Source organism: Hippocampus guttulatus, chromosome 7 (genome assembly GCF_054856545.1).
Source record: "Hippocampus guttulatus isolate MCC_2025c chromosome 7, RoL_Hgut_1.0, whole genome shotgun sequence".
In the NCBI taxonomy this organism is placed as follows: domain Eukaryota; kingdom Metazoa; phylum Chordata; class Actinopteri; order Syngnathiformes; family Syngnathidae; genus Hippocampus; species Hippocampus guttulatus.
Genome location: NC_141267.1, coordinates 5506201 through 5528567, shown reverse-complemented (window position 1 = coordinate 5528567; position 22367 = coordinate 5506201). Strand labels below are relative to the sequence as shown.

Here is a 22367-nt window from a genome sequence, read left to right as displayed (position 1 = left end):
CCTTCTGACAGGGGACTCCGCCAGACGCTCCCAACAAACCCTCACAATACGTTTGGGTCTGCCAGGACGGACCGGCATCTTCCCCCACCATCGGAGCCTACTCACCACCAGGTGGTGATCAGTTGACAGCTCCGCCCCTCTCTTCACCCGAGTGTCCAAAACATGCGGCCGCAAATCCGATGATACAACCACAAGGTCGATCATCGAACTACGGCCCAGGGTGTCCTGGTGCCAAGTGCACATATGGACACCCTTATGTTTGAACAAGGTGTTCGTTATGGACAGTCCGTGACGAGCACAGAAGTCCAACAACAAAACACCACTTGAGTTCTGATCGGGGGGGGGGGGGGGGCATGTGATTGGCCATCGACTGGCCAATCACACCCCTCCAGGTCTCACTGTCATTGCCCACGTGAACATTGAAGTCCCCCAGTAGAACAAGGGAGTCCCCAGCAGGAGTACTCTCCAGCACACCCTCCAAGGACTCCAAAAAGGGTGGGTATGCTGAGCTGCTGTTTGGTGCATATGCACAAACAACAGTCAGGACCCGTCCCCCCACCCGAAGGCGGAGGGAAGCAACCCTCTCGTCTACCGGTGTGAACCCCAATGTACAGGCACTGAGCCGGGGGGCAATGAGCATGCCCACACCTGCTCTGCGCCTCTCACCATGAGCAACTCCAGAGTGGAAGAGAGTCCAACCCCTCTCAAGAGAACTAGTACCAGAACCCAGGCTGTGTGTGGAGGCAAGTCCGACTATATCCAGTCGGAACTTCTCTGCCTCACACACCAGCTCGGGCTCCTTCCCTGCCAGAGAGGTGACATTCCATGTCCCAAGAGCTAGCTTCTGCAGCCAAGGATCGGACCGCCAGGGTCCCCGCCTTTGGCTGCCGCCCAGCTCGCATTGCACCCGACCCCTTTGACCCCTCCCACGGGTGGTGAGACCATGAGAAGGGGGTCCCACGTTGCCTCTTCGGGCTGAGCCCGGCCGGGCCCCATGGGTGTAGGTCGGCCACCAGGCGCTCGCCAACGAGCCCCACCTCCAGGCCTGGCTCCAGAGGGGGGCCCCGGTGACCCGCGTCCGGGCAAGGGAAACTGAGTGCCATCGATTTTATCTCTCATAAGGGGCTTTGTGAGCCGTGCTTTGTCTGGTCCCTCACCTAGGACCTGTTTGCCATGGGTGACCCTGCCAGGGGCATAAAGCCCCAGACAACTTAGCTCCTAGGATCATTGGGACACACAAACCCCTCCACCACGGTAAGGTGACGGCTCACGGAGAGGCTTGTTGACTCCCCAAAACTAAAATGTGAAAGCCAAGCAGGATGAAAAACAACAAAATATAGTTTTGAAAAGTCATAAAGAGGGCATTCATTGGAGCCAACTGATTTATTTGTATGTGCATGTGGAGATGAAACAGTATGTGGCACTGTTTCAAACATCCACCCATCCATCCATTTTCCGAACCGCTTGATCCTCACTAGGGTCGCGGGGGGTGCTGGAGCCTATCCCAGCCGTCTTCGGGCAGTAGGCGGGGGACACCCTGAATCAGTTGCCAGCCAATCGCAGGGCACACAGAGACGAACAACCATCCACGCTCACACTCACACCTAGGGACAATTTAGAACGTCCAAACAGCCTGCCATGCATGTTTTTGGAATGTGGGAGGAAACCGGAGCACCCGGAGAAAACCCATGCAGGTGCGGGGGGTGCGCGGGGAGAACATGCAAACTCCACACAGGGAGGCCGGAGCTGGAATCGAACCCGGTACCTCTGCACTGTGAAGCCGACGTGCTAACCACTGGACTACCGGGCCGCCCTGTTTCAAACATGATTTCACAAATGACGTGAATAAATTTGCGATGAAGTGAAAAAGAGGAAGGGACTGTGTTGTCTTCGAAAGACCTCAGCAATTCAGGAGTGTGTTTAGGCTATGTTCACATTGCAGGGTGTGATCCCAGATTGCCGGAATCTTTTTTTTCTTCTTTTTATGTACTTGCTCACATTACAAAAACAGACGTGACTTCTAAAGTGAATGCAACACATCCGTGATCTGACAGCAATGGGCATAAAGCACAATGTCGAGTGATGTGCACCAAAAAAATTACGTCATGTGGCGCAGTGCTTACGGAGGTAAATATGGTCCCGCATATAGGTGCTCATTTCATCATCTCATATCGCAAGAGTAGCGAAGTGGGAAGAGGTAGAAATATTTGGGGGGATATGAGGCAACACTCCTCGATCTCCTCATTTAACGGAGACATCTACAAAACATGACATCACTGCTGTGCATAATACATGAACCGTCTGTGTGGCTGAATTACTTTCACCACAAATGTCTCTTTTATGCTTCATTTTGTCACACGTCATTTCACTCGATATATCTGAACACGAGCGTGTGCCACGTTTTTGTGCATACGTGAGTCCCCGGGTTATTTATAGGTTGCAAAAGAGCGAGCAGCTTTGATGACATAACCAAGGTTATTTCGCTGGGACGTTATAGGTTGAGCGGAGAGGCTAATGGTGGATCTCAATCACCTTCCCAGCTTCTCCCACCTCTAAATACAACCACTATAATCCGACAAAAAGAGAAATGAGATGAGCCCCCTCTGTTAGCTTCCACAGAATGCTTGTGGCAGCATCGAGCAGTGTTTGACTTCTCAGACAGCAGGCCACTCATTACATGAAACAAAGTTCGTTCGACACTGTCAAATTCGATCGCAAACCGAGATACCTTGATAATTAAAATATTGTTACATCCCCATTTATACAACGTCTTGCTTTGATTGAAATAATACCTGCTGTGTAAACAAGAGCGCACCACATCCTTTATGCATTAATTTGTTTGTATCCATGCATTCGCGTGTGCAGAGTGGCCTACCCTTTGGCTGCCTCTGCTCATGGAACACCACCAGATCCAGCGGATTGTTGAGATGCTCTGCTACTTTCGCCACATCGTTCCCCGTCAGACGGTTGGCGCTATAGATGGCTTCATCCTCCAAGTCGGTCCAGTAGATACGATCCTGGAGAGAAGAATTACCAGATTTGAAGCAAACAATTATTCATCCCCAAACAAAGACACATGACATGCCTAACTTGTGTGATTCTGATATTTTACTTTACTTAATTTCACTTTGACAAAACGTCAAGATAATTAAAGAATAAGAACATTTTGAAACTGAAATAATTCGCACTTCGTTGTCATAGAAACCGCCGATAACGGACACATTTCAAGTAACTACAGACTCTGTCATTGCTTGATGGTTGATAAAATGCTCTAGTGGAGTTTCAGTGCATTTTCCCAAACCATGCTGAACACCCAACACAATCTACAATTACAGCAGACATGCCTGTGACAATGGGGTGAGCAAACTATATTTTGCCACCACTTTGGATTTCAAGGCAGTCTGGTTTATGGGGTTTGAGTGGGTTTGATGCGATTGGCCGGCAACTAGTTCAGGGTGTACCCCGCCGACTGCTCGATCACAGCTGCGATAGGCTCCAGCACGCCTGTGAGGATTTGCGGTTTGGAAAATAGATGGATGGATGGAGTTTGGGTAGAGCATTTTTTTTGTTCTGGGTTGGAGGGGTCATAAAGTTAATTAATAAAATAATAGATTTTTCTTGTGACTAATTGTTAGGTCCTCAAACAAGCACAAATAGCTATTTTAAGAAATCATACTATTGTGAGACTCTCCCTTGATATGTACAGTAAAGATATAGTGCTAGTTAATTCTCATGCAAACAGCCCTGTAGTCAAAGAGTGATTTAAATGTATTGGTTTATACCAACATTAAATAAACGTAGAAAATTTCTTGGATTATTGACCATAGGTAGAAATACAAGGAAGATGTAAACTTGCAGACAGATGCCCCAGTTTTGTTCAGAAGGTTCAGTTGGGGGAAAAACCAGGACAATCATCAAGGTTGGTTGGTGCATTTACAACCATTCAGATGAACTCGCATGCCTGCAGCAAGCGCAAATAGAGCTTAACTGATAGAATGGACGTCTCAGTCGACTCCGCGCTTGTTCACGTGTAAAACTCTTGACCAACCATCCATTGCTTGAAATGTTACATTTGATCTGATGAGATGCTTTGACCTGCACACATTGACTGTATCTCTAGCTTTCAAGGTAAGGGATTGTGACAGTTTCCCCATCTTGATAAATGAGAAAGAGGAGAAAATTCAGCTGTCAGTCACAGACAAAACCAGTGAATTAATAAATCTGAGTCTTCTTCGCACCGTGGTTTATTTCTTTGTGTGTCAGCATACTGTCATGTGAGTCGAGGATATCTGAAAAGGGTAGTAGAATTTCGATGCAGCTCAGAAAGGTTAAATCCACCAATATCCTGAACAAATAGAGCCTTGATTGACTATACCACTGTGACGTACTCCACTTGGATCCGATGATACACAAAACATGTGCATCAAGTCAATTGGTGACAGGAATACCATTAAAAATTAAATACAGAAGGACAGTTTTTATATGAAATGACCGGCGGAATGCAAGTACAAGTTAGACAGACTGTAGAGAGGAATGACTATGAAAAAACATCATTCATATTTTCATGGAGTGAATGGTCACATGGGTCTTTCCCAAGACATTTGCAAAATGCCTTTTGTTGGAATAAAGGTAATTCTGTTATCCCGTATTTACTCTATGTGTAACTTTAAAACCTGTTCCAGAGTGAGATCTCACAAATACCTCATTTACAATGGGGTAGGTTGATAATGGTAGACTTGTCGGATCGGGAGAGCTCAGGCTGCTCCTGTTCTGGCTTTTAAGATAATACCTTGTTGTTAGGTTAACAGCTTCTGATCAAAGTGACTGCTGCTTGTGAGAAGATAACATCAATCCCAGGACACAATGTGAGGGACATTCACAGCTGTGTTCACGGACCACCGACCTGCAGCAGAAGCCGTCTGTTCACCTCAGGAATGAATTGTGTGTTCTCATTGAAAGTCTCCTCGACTGAAACTGTTGTGAAATGTGCAAATACTCCCCACACCTATCAGAAGACTGTGTATCAGGAACATCCTTCCAATAAATGCAAGGACACAAATGCGGTATCTTCAGAGTTGCCCCGAACCTCTAACGGTTTACATGGCTGAGCCAGCTGGAGAGCTGCTCCGAGATTGTGAACCGAGACATGTTTTAGCACACTCTCTCTTGCAAGAAAGAGTTCGTGATGTATTCTTAGCGTCAGATTATCAGAAAAAACATGGAGCCCTAGCACATTGTCCGGTGAAAAAAAATGGTAATTTTAAGGTGGCATTTAAAGAAAATAAGCTCCAAAAAATAAATAAAACCTCACTGTGACATGTACCACAACTGATTTTTATTCTCAATTTTTCTCCTGACTGTGCACCTGTCATTTGAGTTGGCCAAAATTGTATTGTGTGGAAGAGGCAAAAAAATGTGCCGCTGCTTCTGACACTGCCTATTACACAACAACCAGATCTTTCATCTTCTTTCCTGTCTCACTGTGAGAGGCCCGACAGCCATTTTAGCACTTGTACATCTTTTCTTGAGACGAATATAATTGAACAGCAAAAACCTGGTTTAAGGCAGCTGACTTAGATCACAGCTTCCACTGCAACTCAGTAGATAAAATGGATGCTTTCAGATCTTTGCGGTCAATTTCATGCACATTTTACCAATCTTACAAATTAAGATAGTTAGCTGTGTTTTTTTCTTCGTCTGGATAACATGTTTGAAAATGCTGAATGGAAAAAAAAACCCCCAGATAACACTCAAGCCAGGGAATTTATGGTCTTCGGTCGATTGGAACAGGAACTGCTTGCTGTAGGATACGTAATTTAGTTTATATGTTAAGCAGAACAGATCACAGAAAAAAGGCATTGCAGGTGATCAATCTTCAGACAAGAACTTGCTTGCCTGCAACAAACACACACCCACCCACACACTCGCACCGACAAACACACCCACACACTCATCTGGACATGATGAATGCCACCACTTTTCTTCTCATCTTCACAGTGTGCGCAGCAAAACGAGGAATGAAGAAAGGACTTCCCACTGATCACATTGCAGCGCTGCCCTCCACTGGATCATGTCCACACGTTCTACGTCTTATAATGGATTGGCTTTTTCAGACTGACCACCCAGGAGATGGGAAAACTTTTTTTTTTTAATGAACGCATACCCCTATTTTAACATGTATGTTTGTGATTCTTCTATACCTGAAAAACAGTGAGGGCAAAGGGGTGTCCCAGGTGGCGATGGGAAGACAGCAACACTCTGCGGTTGTCCCCATTAAAATCCACACTGGTCAGCAGGTGCAGCTTGGAATCCACCCAGTAGAGACGCCTATTGGACAAATCTGAGGGAGCAAGGGGTAAAATGGAGAGGTTATCCAAGGAGAAAAAGACAAAAAAGAGTGAGAAAGTGAAAGACGTCCAAAAGGAAAAAAAAACAGAGGGTGAGAGGTTTATGAATGCTGAGGCCTTAGTAGCTACACCATCAATCTTGCGCGTCATGAGAGCTGAGACCCATGCGCTGAGAAAACACAGATGTGATCGTAATAATGCAGTTTGACCTCTCTACAAGGGGGAATATTCGTACACTACACAAGGAAACTGATTAGGTGTGCTGCATTTGCTATGTTTACTCTTCAGATTTCAATTTTCAGACCTGTTTACTTTGTTTACTGTCGGGCTTTGGTAAACTGGATATTTAAGAGAACTGTTTCTATTTGACAGAATAATCTCAAAGTGCCTGCACTTGATCAAAAGGATTTAACAGGCAATTTAAGGGACGATAATTGCCACATACGTGAGGTGAAGTGAACATACATTTTCTCAGCCAAAACATTGCGCGCACATGCATTTCTCTGTAACAGTACGAGAATATCATTACATTTACATCATTACAGGACATTAAAGTTTCAAAACTGCTCTTATGTTTCTTAAATGAACAAATAATAATAATGAATGTCAAAAAATAATATCCATCAATCCATTTTCTAATCTGCTTATCCTCACAAGGGTCGCGAGCATGTGGGAGACTATCCCAGCTGTCTTCGGCCAGCTGTCTTCTGGCAACCCTGAACTCGTTGCCAGCCAATAGCAGGGCACACAGAGACGAACAACCATCTGCGCTAACACTCACACCTAGGGACAATTTAGAGCACTGGTGTCAAAGGCAAGGCCCGGGGGCAAGATCTGGCCTGCCACATCATTTTATGTGGTCCGCGAAAGCAAATTAAGCATGTCAAGTTCCATGATGCTTGCTAAATTCTGAACCAAAATTTCAAATTGTCATATGTAATCCACAATGACAGTCATTATTCTTGATTTCTGATTTTAAAACTAGTTATTTATCAATTTGTTGTGTGCTGTGTAGGTTATATGTAGAGGTGTTTAAACATTTATATGGTTTCCCAAATTCATAACGGCCCTCCAAGGGAAACCGTAACTACAATGTGGCTCGCAACAAAAATGAGTTTGACACCCCTGATTTAGAGTGTTCCATTAACCTGCCATGCCTGTTTTTGGAATGTGGGAGGAAACCGGAGTACCTGGAGAAAACCCACACTGGCACGGGGAGAACATGCAAACTCCACAGCCAGAATCGAAACCTGCACCTCTGCAGTGTGAGGCGGACGTGCTAAACAGTCGTCCACCGTGCCACTGTAATAATATTTTTTTTTTATAATGTCATACAATAGCAGGTATTTTAAAACCTGAATAGAATTGAACACCATTTAATGTCAAGGCTAATGCAGGGTTATCCGATTGTCAACTGTGAAAAAGGGGAACACTTTTCTAAAGTATTCTACACACACACACACTGGGAACACAATACATTACAGGAGCACTTGCAGAATCTAATCAGATAAAAGACCAGACAGATTCACCCAAAAGCTGCATATTAAAAAAATGTTCATACAAAAACACTATTTTTCAGTTGTAATTGACATAAAAAATACTGATTAGTAAAAAAGCATGAGTGTGTGAATTATAGACTGTAATATTATATCACTACACTGGGATGTTATGGTTTTCATGGTAGGGTGGTTGTCTTTCAACCCAAAGACTGTCAGTTTGAGCCCCAGCTGAGTGCCCTTGAGTACTGAAGTGCCAGTTCTAAATTTTGGATGTTTTATTTTGGTAAATGAGAAAAGCTAAACAAGTGGCCCGGTGGTCCAGTGGTTAGCGCGTCGACCTCACAATGCAGAAGTTGTGGGTTTGATCACGGCTCAGGCCTTCCTGTGTGGAGTTGGCATGTTTTCCCCGTGCCTGCATGGGTTTTCTCTGGGTCCTTCGGTTTCCTCCCACATTCCAAAAACAAGCATGGCAGGCTGAGTGAACACTCAAAATTGTCGCTAGGTGTGAGTGTGAGCATGGATGGTTGTTCGTCTGTGTGTGCCCTGCAATTGGCTGGCAACTGGTTGCCCCCCGCCTAATGCCCGAAGATGGCTGGAATAGGCTTCAGCACCCCCGTGACCCTTGTGAGGATAAAGCGGATCGGAAAATGGATGGATAGATGGAGAAAAGCTAAACACTTTACACACTTCTCAGTGTGATTCCGTTTAGATATCATGACACTGCAAAGTATATATACTATAGGAAGGCATTTTAAAATCAATATTGAATTGAGAGTATCCATCAAAAATTAGATTATCGTTGGAAAGGCAGACTTGTTGACCGACTTTTATTGTTCTTGGCATTTGTGTCGGTCTTCATAATGTTGTGGGTGACAGGGTATACGGTGCACAAAAACTTTTCTGGGGCACCTCATATGTTCACTTTTCTGATGGAAATCAGTGACTGTAAAAACACGAAACAGCTCTCTTCCATGAACTATAGTACACATCAACAACTCTTCTCTTCTGCTCTGAAAAATAATTACCAATCGTTTTCATTCGCGTGTACCGCGCGTGACCTTGCAATTCCACAGAGTATGGCAACTCTATGACTCTGTTTCTCCACAGGCAAGAGCAGCGGCAAAAAAATAATAATAATAAATTTTAAAAATGGTTGCTGCTTCACAGGGAGTTGAAAGCGATAATGGGAGGTATCGACAGAACGAAGGGTATGGCTTATTAATTCAACAGCCCATATTTGTCGGCTTGATAGATGAGAGCCAGACACAAAGTGAGCTGCAGAAATAACAGTGGCTCAGGGGGTGCAGGGCAGCTATTGTTTTCTTCTTCTGCTTCCACTGAACCTCTCATGGCGCTGACAGCACTTCAACTATTTTACCATGATCACTCCGCTGTCTAAGATTGATTGATTATCTTTCCTCGCATCACAATTTTCAAAACTCTCTTTCCTGTTCATATTTTCTGTTATGATTTACCTAAGGTTATTCCGTTGGGCCATTCAATGTGCTCAGATACCAGAACCTGTCGATCCACTCCGTTCATCCCAGCTTTTTCTATCTTGGCCTGATCTCCCCAGTCGGACCAGTACATGAATCTGTCAAAAGAAACAAAGACACATTGGATATTGGTTTTCTGGGAGTACACCAAATGTATTTGTTGTCCCTGAAAAATGTTGTTTGGGTAAAGAAACAACAATTTGGAAAAACATTCCATCAGGCAGCTTTTAACACCACTTATATTGCCCGATTAGCATTGTTGGTGACTGCACAGAGGGAGACAGCAACACAATAACATATCCTGTAGTTTGATAAGTCATGGAGTAAAATTGTGCCATGCCCATGTCTGTGTCCTTTTGTCTGTTTATATTGAACAACGATAAACTCTAAAGCACAGTTTTTTTCACTTTTCTCCACTTGAATCAGTTGTTCTCTTGTGTAAATATATGGGATACGTCATTCAGAGGGCAGAACTTGTTTTCATTTACATATATTTTATCGTACTGAGTCATGGAAAATGTGTAAGGGCAAGTGTCAAGTCTACAAATTGTAAATATTGTGTAATTTATTTCTTTAAAACAGTGAGGTGATGCCATTTTTGCTTCATGTTATGATGCTGACATTTTTTGACCATTGAGACATGGCTGTACATCGAATTCCACAACTGTGTCTTGAATTTGTGCATGCTTGATTTAAAGAAACTATATATTCACATGTTATATAATATGGGCAGAGATGAGCAATACAGTTTGTTCTCCAAGAATTTTGTGAGACAGTCAATGAAAGTAGGTCACAGTCACTATAAGAGAAAAAAATGTACTGTACATACTTTTCAGAGTATATGAAATATGCTTTTCTTCAAATTACTAATCTTGGTGCAATACTGTAATAGTAAGCCCTTCTCATCAAAAGTGAACTGCAAATCTGTCTGGTCCTGCGCACTTATTGTACATCTTTTCCAAACCCCATTCAACTCACTCCATCTCTACTTTCACCTCCTTACCCTTGATGCGGGTCGACCGCGATGGCCCGTGGCTCACTCAGCTCTGTGACGATGAGCATTTTTCTCTTGCTGCCATCCCCCGTGGCCACAGAGATGCTCTTGTTGCCCGAGTCGGTCCAGTAGATGTTCTTGTGAACCCAGTCAACAGCCAGGCCCTCGGGAGAATGGAGCGCCTCGAGGAGCGTGAGTTGCTGTGAAGAGTCATTGGCTTTGTTGATGTAAGCACTGGTGGATGGAAGAGAACATATATGGTCGTAAATCCCACACACTATAAACCAAAAACTTGCTTGATCTTGTTGTTGGTCTTGAAGCGAAACACGACTCAGTGTGGGTAACGGATGAGAGGGAATGTGAAGTTTTTGCAGATAAGATGTCAAGGGCAACCAAACCTAACACCTCTCTCACAACCTCATTCTACCCACCAAAACCGTCACTCAGAGACAGAATGAATATGTCTCGTTCTATCCGCACCTTACAAATCAACCAGATTCCGTATTTGTTATTGTCACTCTCCACTCTGCGTCTTTTCAATTTTTTTTTTTTTAATCTCGCTTCTTGCCTTCGACATGTTCTTCGCCTAATATGTTTGCCTTCTATCCTCGACCCTTTCACTCCCGACAAGCCGTCAGACAAAGTGCATTATTTTCCTCTCTGCGTGTGGGCTATCAAACAAGGCATTACTAGAAATCCTTGTTTAAGGATTGGCAAATGCAAAATTTACACCCCTCTGACATGTGCTTGCAAATAGAAGAATGGAAAAAGGATGCATTCATGGTGAAATTTCGTGGAAGTTGATTTTTGAATAAGTGATTCAAATACATGTGTTTTTTGAGGGAGTGGCAGGGGCTGGGGGGGGGGGGGGTGTAGCCAATACCCGCTTTTCATGGAATACCTTAATTGGGTTCTCAACACTTTTGGGGTTCAAAATTCTTTTTTTGCCCCAATGTATTTATAATGGGAATCAGTTATACAGACAATCTTGCGATTCACGGGTCGGGCCGATTCCTACCCCCTCCAAAATGGCAGTGGTCCACTGTCCACAAAAAGAGTACTGACAATCAAAAATTCACGTGTCTTCAGTCTCAAAATGCATTAATAGATTTCCTTCAAAGTGTACTTCTAGGAACCCACTTGACTTCATTTCATTTAGCGCACCCCAAAAAAGAGTAGATCATAGAATGTGATCAAAGCTTTTTTTTTTTTTAAATATGATTTGGATTCCCAAGCAAGACAAACAAGGCTTTTCATGCCTCGTATTTATTTTCATTGACTATTGGGTATTTGTTTGTGCGCGCCAATGTGTGGCACCATGAATGAGTGTGTGCGTGTGTGCACGTAAATGTGTGAGAAACCAGGTGAAAGTAATGGGAAGGGCCTTTTAGTCTTGAAATGAACCATATGGTCTTTCTCTCAATTTCACTGCCTCAATAATCGTGATCATTATTCATAGGCATGCACACAAGAACACACACACACACACACAGAGTACAGTATCACTACTAATGTGTGTGTGTGTGTGTGTGTGTGTGTGAGAGAGAGAGAGAGAGAGAGAGAGAGAGAGAGAGAGAGATAGGACAAATAGCTCCAGCATTAACTCTCACAAGGTGACAAAATTCCCTAGGTGTGGCAAACATGGACATGAATGGCTGATTGGACGCTCTAAATTGTCCCTAGGTGTGAGTGTGGGCGTGGTTGGTTGTTCGTCTCTGTGTGCCCTGCGATTGGCTGGCAACTGATTCAGGGTGTCCCCGCCTACTGCCCGATGACGGCTGGGATAGGCTCCAGCACCCCCCGCGACCCTAGTGAGGATCAAGCGGTTCGGAAAATGGATGGATGGATGTTTCATGCCACTCCCATTTGATGTTTACAACATAACACAAAATAAATTTAAGCTAACTGAGCTAACATATTACGTAAACTGCCAGTTTGGCAAATTTCTATGTGGTGGTGTTATGACAGCTGTTTTTTTAAAAGCACAAACACTGCAGCAACACATGTAGGCAGGCAATATCGCAATACTCGCAGGTATATGTTCTTTATCCTCGGCAAAAAAAGATTCGTATTACTGCAGGTTGCTAAATCGCTTACAATAGGTGAGTGGAACGCTTCTTCATAGAATTAGAATATAGCCGCAGCCATCAAGGCAATCCACCTCCTTCTTCACAGTTGTGCCATGTTTGTGTTTCAAGAAAAATAATACAGGACATTATAATATATGCTGGCAGTTTGAGACAATCGTACCAAGTTTGGCAGCAGGTTCAGTTGGGAGTGCGGTTTTCCCCCCCAAAAGCTCCCTATGAACTCAAATGCACACGCACGCACACACACACTTTAATTCAGATTTTAATTTCTGCATTCCCTGGCAGGTTTTATTCATGTCACGTGAATAGCGGAGCTGAATGTTGTGCACTAACCCAATATGTGGAAACTATGCAATAAAAATTCTAAACTTGGACTGCCACAAATGATTATTTTGCAAGTCGACTAGTCTCTAATAGTGGTTGCAAGTAGTTGATGAATTGGATTGTGTAAATTGCAGCATATTGTTCCGGCAAGCAAATCATCATGATCTTATGGCCCAAATCCTTGAAGGCAGGAGACATCTAAAACAGGCTGGATTCTGGCTTTCGAGGACCATATTTGGGCAGCCTTGCTTTGACCCTATACCAGTATTCCTATCATGTTTAAAATAATGGTGCAATTAAACTAAAGGCAGTACTGTAGCCTTAACATTTGTATCTGTAAACGTTGATTGCCTTTTAAGATTGACCCAAGAACTACGAGAACTGGGCAAATTAGTAACGTTTTGCTGGTCCATCAGTGACCTGGGCACCCAGCCATCATTTTCATTTCATATTTTTTTTCAAGCTAAACCAAACTCTAACCGTCAGTCCGTCATGTTATTTTCACCACACTTTCGTCTTTACTTCCATCAGTAAATTTCACCAGTCCGACGGTCTGTCTATTGTCAGTCCGTCAGCCCCCCCCCCCCCTCCGCACCACCAAATCCACCATTTTTATAGACTGCAATATATGTATCGGTGTACCTACATCATATGGTATTTCATCAAAGAGCCATGCACACACATTTAGTGCACTGAAATCATTTATTTTTCTGTAAATTATTGTTTGTCTTTATTTTACGTTAATGTCATTGTAGTTGTAAGCTAAATAAAATTATGAAATAAAAACAAAGGCGTTGTTAGTTTTAATATGTTTGTTTTGGTGTATTTCAAAACAAAAAAGTACTGAGAAGAATACTGTTAAGGCACCGGATCAATAAGCAATATTGTTAATAGTACCAGTAGTAGTATCATTAAAATATTATCAATACCCATCCCGAGCTGTTGAATAGTTTTTTTAATGACGGTCCTAAAATAGCAGTGATTAACTGTATTTGAGTGATGACAGTAGGGCACAGCGTTATTTGAAATATATTCCAGTACACTTACTAGTAGCTGTTAAAAAAATGTAGGTAGTAACATAATCTCGGAATGGAGAGGAGTGTGATGCCTCTATGGTTGCTGCAGGTCAGTTGGTCTCCCTTGTGCTTCCAGAAGGGAAGTATTATGCCCCGCCTCCAGTCATCAGGCAATGACTCTGTGACCCACACATGGTTGATGATCTGTGTGAGCCACAGGATGATGTGGTCGTTACCAGCCTTTAGCATCACTGCTGTGATTGCACATAGACCTGGCGCTTTCCCATTTTTGAGCTTTGTCATGGCTGCTTTTACTTCAGCTGGCGATATGGAGGTGATGGGACAGTCCGGATTAGTGGTGTAGTGTATGGTGAGGGTTGGGTCTTCGGGGACAGGAGGATGATTTAGGAGCTCCTAAAGTGCTCCTTCCAATCTGTTTCGGTTGATAGAATGTTGCCAGCCCTGTCCTTGACCAAGTAACAGCGCTGGTGGGGGCCGGCTTTCACTTTGCGAAGAGGTTGAAGAGCTGCCGCAGATTGTTATTCTGGAAAGCTGCCTCCATGGCTGATGCCTGATTGCTCCAGAAGGTTTCTCTGACATGTCAAAGGGACATGTTCCGCTGGGTGTTAAGGAGCCGATACAGAACCGTGTCCCCGCACAACCAAGTGTCTTGTCTTTTATTTACGATGTCCAGGGTATCTTGGGATATCCAGGGCTTCTTCGGAGCAGGTCTTATTCGCCCAATGGTCTCTATGGAAGCCTCGATTACGTCAGCTTTAAATTGCGGCCAGTCTTAGGACTGCTCGCTGGTCAGTGTGTTGAATCGGTTGGATGGAGCATCGGTATGATTCCATGATGGCTGGGTCTTGTAGCCGAGAGGAGTCTAGCCTGGGGGAGGCAGTTTTTGGTACCCTTGCCTGGAGCTTAAGTTGCATGTCTGCTATCAGCAGGCGGTGATCTGTATTGACAAGCTGTGCACCTCTGTACACACTGCAGTTGATGATTGATTTTTTCCATCGTCGGTAAACAAGGATGTGGTCGATTGCTTTCTTTGTTTTTCCGTCAGGGCTGTACCAGGTCCAGTGATGGATCTCCTTACAGGGAAACCATGTATCGGAAATGCAGACGTTGGTGTCTCAGCATAGATTGTATGGTCGCTGGCCGTTATCGTTGGTGGTGTTGTTGATGAAAACTGGACCTGTTACAATCGGGAGGGTGTGGTCATGGGTGGAGATTGTGGCGTTGGCATGGGTGAGGACAATAACGATGTCATGGGGAGGGGCTGCCTGGATGACATCTTGTAGCTGATCGTAAAAATTGTCCTTTGTCTCATCTGGGCTGATGTCTGTTGGGCTATAGGCGACAATAACTGTCATCTTCCCATGTTGGTGGAGGAGACGGGCGGAGAGCAGTCTGTTGCTCACTGGCTTCCAGCTGATGATGGAATTCCTCCGGTATAGCGGAATAGCTAGGGTTACACCGTGGAGGCCTCTCCCATCATTCAGGCCACTCCACAGAAAAAGATGGTCGCCGGCAGTTGTCTCTACAGTTCGGCGCCAGCGTGATTCACAAAGGCCAGCAAGGGTGATATTATACCTGGAGAGTTCATGGGACAGTAGTGTTGGACAGCCAGGGCGCAGGAGTGTTTGGAAGTTCCAACAGGCAATGCGGGTTTTATGTCGTTGGTCAGGTGCAGGGAGGGGTCTGTTACCAGGAAGGTCCGTCCGGTTAAATCTGGTTGCTTTAGTGGATTTTGTAACTATTTCTTTTCACCATGCTGGGTAGTTGGCCCTGCGATGGCTAGTCAGCTGGTGGGGCTGCCACATTGCAGCACACTGACGGGCTGCGAAGCCCTGACATGAGTCAGGGGCGGAACTACTCATTTGTGCCATCCTAGTGTCGTAAGCCCCCCAAGGTGACAGGCTCCCCAATGCACTGAGCCCGGGCAGGCACTCGGGAGGTTTAAGCTGTCACACCTCGACCAGGTTACACAGTTCCAGTTCCTGGTGGGGTGAGGCCCCCGGGGACAACTTTTGACCCGCATTCTACTCACCCGAGCTCTACCTGCAACCAGAAGCAGACACCCGCCAACAACAAGCTGGATTCATGCCCAACCGTTCCACCATCGAACACATCTCTGCTCTCCGACTCCTGATAGAAAAGGCTCTGGAGTTCAGAAAGCACCGGCACTTATTCATTGTTTTTATTGACCTCAAGCCTGCTTTTGACACAGTGGACCATGGGTCCCTCTGGAACATCTTAAAATCCCTCGGAGTCCCAGCAAAGATCACCACCCTCTTCAAACAACTGTACCAGGGTGCGGAAAGCTGTGTGCGTGTGAATGGCCAAGACTCCGAGTGGTTCCCCATCAACAGCGGGGTAAGGCAGGGATGTGTTGCCACTCCAAAGCTCTTTAACTGTGTCATTGACCACCTGATGTCAAGAGTCTTGTAGCAGATTCCTGGAGTGCCACTCGCCAACTGCATTCTAAAGGACATCGAGTATGCCGTCCTGTTCACCCAGACTGCAATTAGCTTTGTGAGGCTCTCAGAGTGTTCAATGAGGAGTCCAAAAGGTTTGGCCTAAAGATAAGTGGGGCCACGACAAAATTGATGGATGTTGGTGATGGACCTGACCAACCATCTTTTGTATTTGATGGCACCCCTGTCCATTTTGTCTCCACCTGTAAATATCTCGGCTCGACAGTGACCAACAAATAAGACCTCAAAACAGAGGTCGATCATCACCATGCCCTTGCAGCCTCGGTCATGCAGTCCTTGTGGAGACCGCTGTGGCGCCACCGGCACATATCCCAGGCAACAAAGCTCAAAGTCTACAATGCCTCAGTCATCTCCGTCATCCTGTACGGCTCCGAAACCTGGCCACTGAATAAGACTTACGGCCCGGCTTGATGGCTTTGACTCCAGGGCCCTCAGGAGGATTGAAGGTATCTCGTGGACCGAGCACATCCCAAATCAGGCTCTAAGAGACAAAACCAAACAGCCACCAGCCTCCCGTCTTGCAGCAATACGGCGAGTGCGATGGTATGGTCATGACATCCGCCTGCCCCAGGAACACCCAACCAGCAACCATCTTGGCCTTCAACCCCCAGCAAGCTGGCTGGAGACGACCCAGAGGTGCCCCCCGCACTCACTGGCTGGACGTAATAGCCCTGGACCTTGGGGCCTGCAATGTGACCCTGAAACAAGGTCAACATCTTGCCCACAACAGACCCAGATGGAGATACCTGGTTGCTGTGGTTGGCTCTACACACCATGAAATGCAAGAGGCCTGAAGAAAAAGAAAGAACATCATCCAAGTATCATGACAATAAAGTGATATAACTTGACTAGTCTTGATTACTTTCGATGGCTGTTTGAAAGTGCTCTAGAAATACAGTTGAGTTGAGTTGAGTTGAGTTTTGGATTATTCCGAGACCAAATATGTTTCAAAAATTCAAACGAACGAAACAAATCAATATGATGTGCACTTTTCTGGTATTTTCTATATTTTGGCTGTTTAATGTGAATGGTTTTGGAATGCTGCAGGGATCCTGAGCACCCGCCATTCAAATCCAAAGCTCAAGAAGTGTGAGGGAGACATGCTAACGCCTCATGCAGAGATGGATGGATGAATGGATGAAATGTGCTATATAAATGAAGCTGCCTTGCCTTGGGGAATGAGTTAGAGACAACTACTGATTGGTTGACAAACAATCAAGACTACTGATGTGACAAAAGTAACAGATTGCATTTACATCCTTTTCTTGCCATGTTATTTGTCAAAAAGAGTTAGACTATTTCACTCTGCCATCACACCCCACATTGCAGACATAAGGCAGATTCAGGTTTATTTAACTTTACCACTTTTTGGCTTTGAGTTCTTGAGCTAACTGTAGCAATTGTGCTGCATCTGATATTTTCTCTTCCCAAATTAACAAATAGGGAGCTCATGATTCTCATTCTGAGAATCAATTCATTCTTTTTTTTAAAATGCACTTTATCATAGCTTCTTTCCCATGTAGAACGAATGCCAGTCTTACTTTCCCAAAAAAATAAAAGCAATGATGAGCACTTGAAGAAGGGCTATATAAGAGATATTGCAGCAAGACACTTTCACTTTTAATACTCCCTTGTATGCCCCCAAGGGTAGGAGGGTATGTTCGAGTCAGTGTGTTTTTTATAGTATTATACAACCAAGTAAAATTTGTTTTCAGCAGAAATACAAACGAACGCTCACAAAACATCGGTTTGGAACATTCCACAGTCCACTCCTGAAAATGGATGATTTTGTAAGTATGACGATTCTGCTACGTTAAAACTCGATCATGCAAAGTGAAAGCCATATATAGACAACACCCACAAATGCCTTCAGCTTTGCTGGGCCTGAGCTCATCTGAGACGTACTGATGAAAAGTGGGAAAGTGTGCTGTGGTCTGACGAGCCCACTTTTCAAATGTTCAGTGGAAATCATGGACGGCGTGATGTATGGGCCAAAGAGGAAAGAGGACCATCTGCATTGTTATCAAGGCAAAGTTTAACAGCGAGGTACATACATGTTTTGGAGCAACATATACAAACATCCAAGCAACATCTATTTCAGGGACGTCCCTGCTTATTTCATCAACACATTGCCAAGTCACATTCTGCGCAGATTTCAACTGTGTGTCTTCGTCGTAAAAGAGTGTGAATACCAGAGTGTCCTGTCAGCAGTCCAGGCCTCTCTGCCATTGAAAATGTGTGGCGGATTACAAAGTGCAAAATATGACAATGGAGACCCCCGACTGTTGAGCAAATGAATTTGTCCATCAAGCAAGAATGGAAAAGACTTCCACCTTCAATTAGTGTCCTCATGTCCCAAACATGTTAGCGCGTCAACCTCACAGTGCAGAAGTACTGGGTTCAACTCCAGCTCCAGCCTCCCATTGTGGAATTTGCATGTTCTCCTCGGACCTGCGTGGGTTTTCTCCGGGTATTCCAGTTTCCTCCCACATTCCAAAAAACATGCATGGTCGGTTAATGGGCCACTCTAAAGTGTCCCTAGGTGTCAGTGTGATAGTGGATGGTTGTTTGTCTCTGTGTGCCCTGCGATTGGCTGGCAACCCGTTCAGGGTGTCCCCTGCCTACTGCCCAAAGATTGCTGGGATAGTCTCCAGCACCACCCCTTTGTGAGGATAAAGCAGTTCAGAAAATGGATGGATGGATGGATGTCCCAAACACACGAGTGTTGTTAAAGGGATAGGTGATGTAACACAATGGTAAACATGCCCCTGTCTGTTTATTTGGAAAATATTACAGGTATCAAATTCAAAATGAGCGAATACGTGCAAAAAAAAGAAAAAAAAGTTGATTAGTTTGAACGTGAAATATATTGTCTCTGTAGCATTTTCAATTAAACATATGCCATATTTTCTTCACTATAAGGCACACCTAAGAGCATTCAATTTTCTCAGAAGCCGACAGCGCACCTCACAATCTCATGCGCCCCAAATATGGATCAATATTATGATTTCTTGGACACAGTATTTTAAATGCTCTGTAAAGCGCTATCTTAATAAAGCTGTATTGTATTGTATTTCCTTTAGCATAGCTCCACCTAGTAGATGCATAATGCATCCGCGGCCACTATTGTAGCTTCTATTCTATTTGCCTTATAATGCGGTAGGCCCTATGTATGAAAACAGTTTTAAAATAGGCTATTCATTGAAGGTGCACCTTATACTCTGAAGTGCCTTCTAGTGCCGAAAATATGGTAACTAGGATTTACACACCATTGTATTCCGTTTTTATTTAGCTTCCACACAATGTCTCATCTTCATTGGAATTGGAGTTTGTCCAGCGAAAACTCCAATCTGTACTGAAGAGTCAACACCAGTATTGCTGATAACCGTACACACATGCTGCATTGGCTTTCATGTCGCTTATTAGGGATCCTGATGTGCAATCATAGAGGTTAAAAAAAGAATATTGTCGATGAGGACGAGTACAGAGATCCCGGTTACAAGCGGCCGAAATGAGTTTTCTCCGCAGGGTGTCCGGGTTCTCCCTTAGAGATAAGGTGAGAAGCTCGGTCATCCGGGAGGGGCTCAGAGTCGAGCCGCTTCTCCTCCACATCGAGAGGAGCCAGATGAGGTGGCTTGGGCATCTGATTCGGATGCCTCCTGAACGCCTCCCTGGTGAGGTGTTCCGGGCATGTCCCACCGGGAGGAGACCCCGGGGAAGACCCAGGACACGCTGGAGAGACTATGTCACCCAGCTGGCCTGGGAACGTCTCGGGATCCCCCGGGGAGAGCTAGAAGAAGTAGCTAGGGAGAGGGAAGTCTGGGCTTCCCTGCTAAAGCTGTTGCCCCCGCGACCTGGCCCCGGATAAGCGGTAGATGATGGATGGATGGATGGATGGAGGACGAGTACAGTGTGAGATTACATAAGGGTTTGTGTATACCTGTATATTTTGCGATGATATAAATCACTCCAGAACATCTTATTGGTGGCCACATCAACATCCAGCGCCACAGCATTCTTCAGCGTGGGAACGACTTGGGTATATTCACTTTTCAGGAGATCAATACGACGGATCTCATGTCGGTTAGTGAACATCAAATAGGGACTCTTTCCTGAGGAAATACAAACAGCACGAACAGACAGCCATTTATTACATTAGCAATTAATGACAGAATGGCAGAGGAGTATAGTAGAGACCTACTGTAATAGCAGCATACAGTAAAGCAAAATTGAAGACAATGTATACTAACGGACACCTGTACCCCCAATAGTTTTTTTAGAGGCACCTGATATGACCACAAACAGGAAAAAAAGTCATACATTTGGTAAAAAAAATGTAAGATTATTTTTTCAACATAAAATATTTTTTCATGTATTTTGCACACACACAAAAACATTGTCAGAAAATAATTTGATCTCAAGAAATAGGAAGCGCTATGAGCAAGGTTAATTTTTTCCCCCTATTCCAGTAAATTTATGCTGATGCCCCCGTTACCGAACTTGATTCTGAAATATTAATTGAATCAGATAAAAAGTATTTCGCTGCTTAAAAGAGAGAACGAAGCAGTCTTGAAGTAAATGTTTTGTTTTTGAAATTATTTCTTGAAATTGTTCGCTTGCTTGGTTGCCATATTTTGACCTTAAACATACAACAGGTGAATTTAATTTTGTGACTATTAATAATATAAATAAACCTTTAAAGACGTCTTTTTTTTCTTGAGACTGAAAAATAGGGGCTTTTGGCACCTCCCAGAGCTGCGCACTTAATCATGCAATTCCCGTATTTTCCACACTATCTAGCGCTTTGGAGTATAAGGCGTACTTTCAATCAATTCAATGATTTTACAACTGTTTTCATATATAGGACACAACACATTATAAGACGCATAGAATAGAAGCTACAATAGTGGCTGCGGTTGCGTTATGAAGCCACTTGATGGAGCTACGCTAAACGTAAAAAATACAATACAATACAGCTTTATTTATATCGAGCTATCCTAACCGCTGCAGCTGTAACAAAGTGCTTTACAGAGCATTTCAAGTCCACGTCCAAGAAATCAGAATATTGATCCATACATACGGTGCATGGAATTATAAAGCGCACTGTCGGCTTCTGAGAGAACTGAATGCTTTTAGGTGTGCCTTATAGTGCGGAAAATACGGTACACTAACACATCAACACTACTGCATTGGGTTGGGATATAAAGGCCCACAACCATGTTCTATTTTTAAGTGTGTAAAAAATGGGCTCCTTAGTTGCTCTACTCTGGTTCATGCATCATGTGCTGGTCACGAGCACATTCATTACCTGGGGGATTTTTATTAGTTGTGTAAAGCTCAGCAGGATTCAAGCCTTGCAATGAGCAAGGTCAACGCTGGAAACAACTCACGTTAGCTTGTTTAGATGTACCTAATCTTACAGCTGGTGAATGTATATTATGTGCGACTCTTCATATCAATGTTCAACTCAAGGATATACTGTATATGGACTGGATTTCAACAAAAAAGCTTGTGCTACAAGAGATTAAAATGACACTCCCAACATATGCAGTCAAAAAATAAAGCCTTAACACCAGGGGTGTTCAAACGCGGTCCTCGAGGCCCTCTGTTTTGATTTGTCTCTCTACAGTATGTCTCTCAGGATCGTTTTCAGGCTTCCTCAGGGATGTTTTGGAGTAGGACCTGCCTGCTCAATAGTGTTATATAGAGAGGAGGATTCAACTAAATAAAAAAAGATGCATTCTGTACTGTATTTAATAGGTACCTGATGGGAAATCAGTCTCCTTAAAATATATACCACGTTCTCTGGAGACGTTAAATTATAGCATAAAAACGTATGCGTGTAATGATACATCTATTTAATCGCTGTCTCAATGTGTCTGCCACATATTGCACGTTTCTTGTAGAAATTATCCATCCATCCATTTTCTATCCAGCATTTTCTCACTGATCGTTAGTGACCTTAAGCCTGTCTCAACTGACTGGTCAAGAGGAAGCGGATACCCTGGACCAAAGCTTATAAACACTGGTCACTCTTTGAAGTGAATGCATTGTCACTGGTTAAATCAGCAGATGATTTATGGACGTCATGTTGTGACAC

The 22367-nt window shown here is 44.1% G+C and overlaps 1 protein-coding gene across 4 annotated transcripts in view; it reads right to left on the bottom strand.

Moving 5' to 3' along the window:
- The window catches only part of lrp8 (low density lipoprotein receptor-related protein 8, apolipoprotein e receptor), a 179418-nt gene that overhangs the window by 22356 nt on the left and 134695 nt on the right, over positions 1 to 22367 (bottom strand). For all 4 annotated transcript variants that reach the window (XM_086116517.1, XM_086116514.1, XM_086116515.1 and 1 more), the window contains exons 10-14: positions 20208 to 20379; positions 10346 to 10570; positions 9322 to 9440; positions 6201 to 6340; positions 2876 to 3017 (exon numbers count right to left, since the gene is read on the bottom strand). In XM_086116517.1, the coding sequence (XP_085972643.1) occupies positions 2876 to 3017; positions 6201 to 6340; positions 9322 to 9440; positions 10346 to 10570; positions 20208 to 20379 (798 nt within the window). The remainder of the gene's footprint in view (positions 1 to 2875; positions 3018 to 6200; positions 6341 to 9321; positions 9441 to 10345; positions 10571 to 20207; positions 20380 to 22367) is intronic.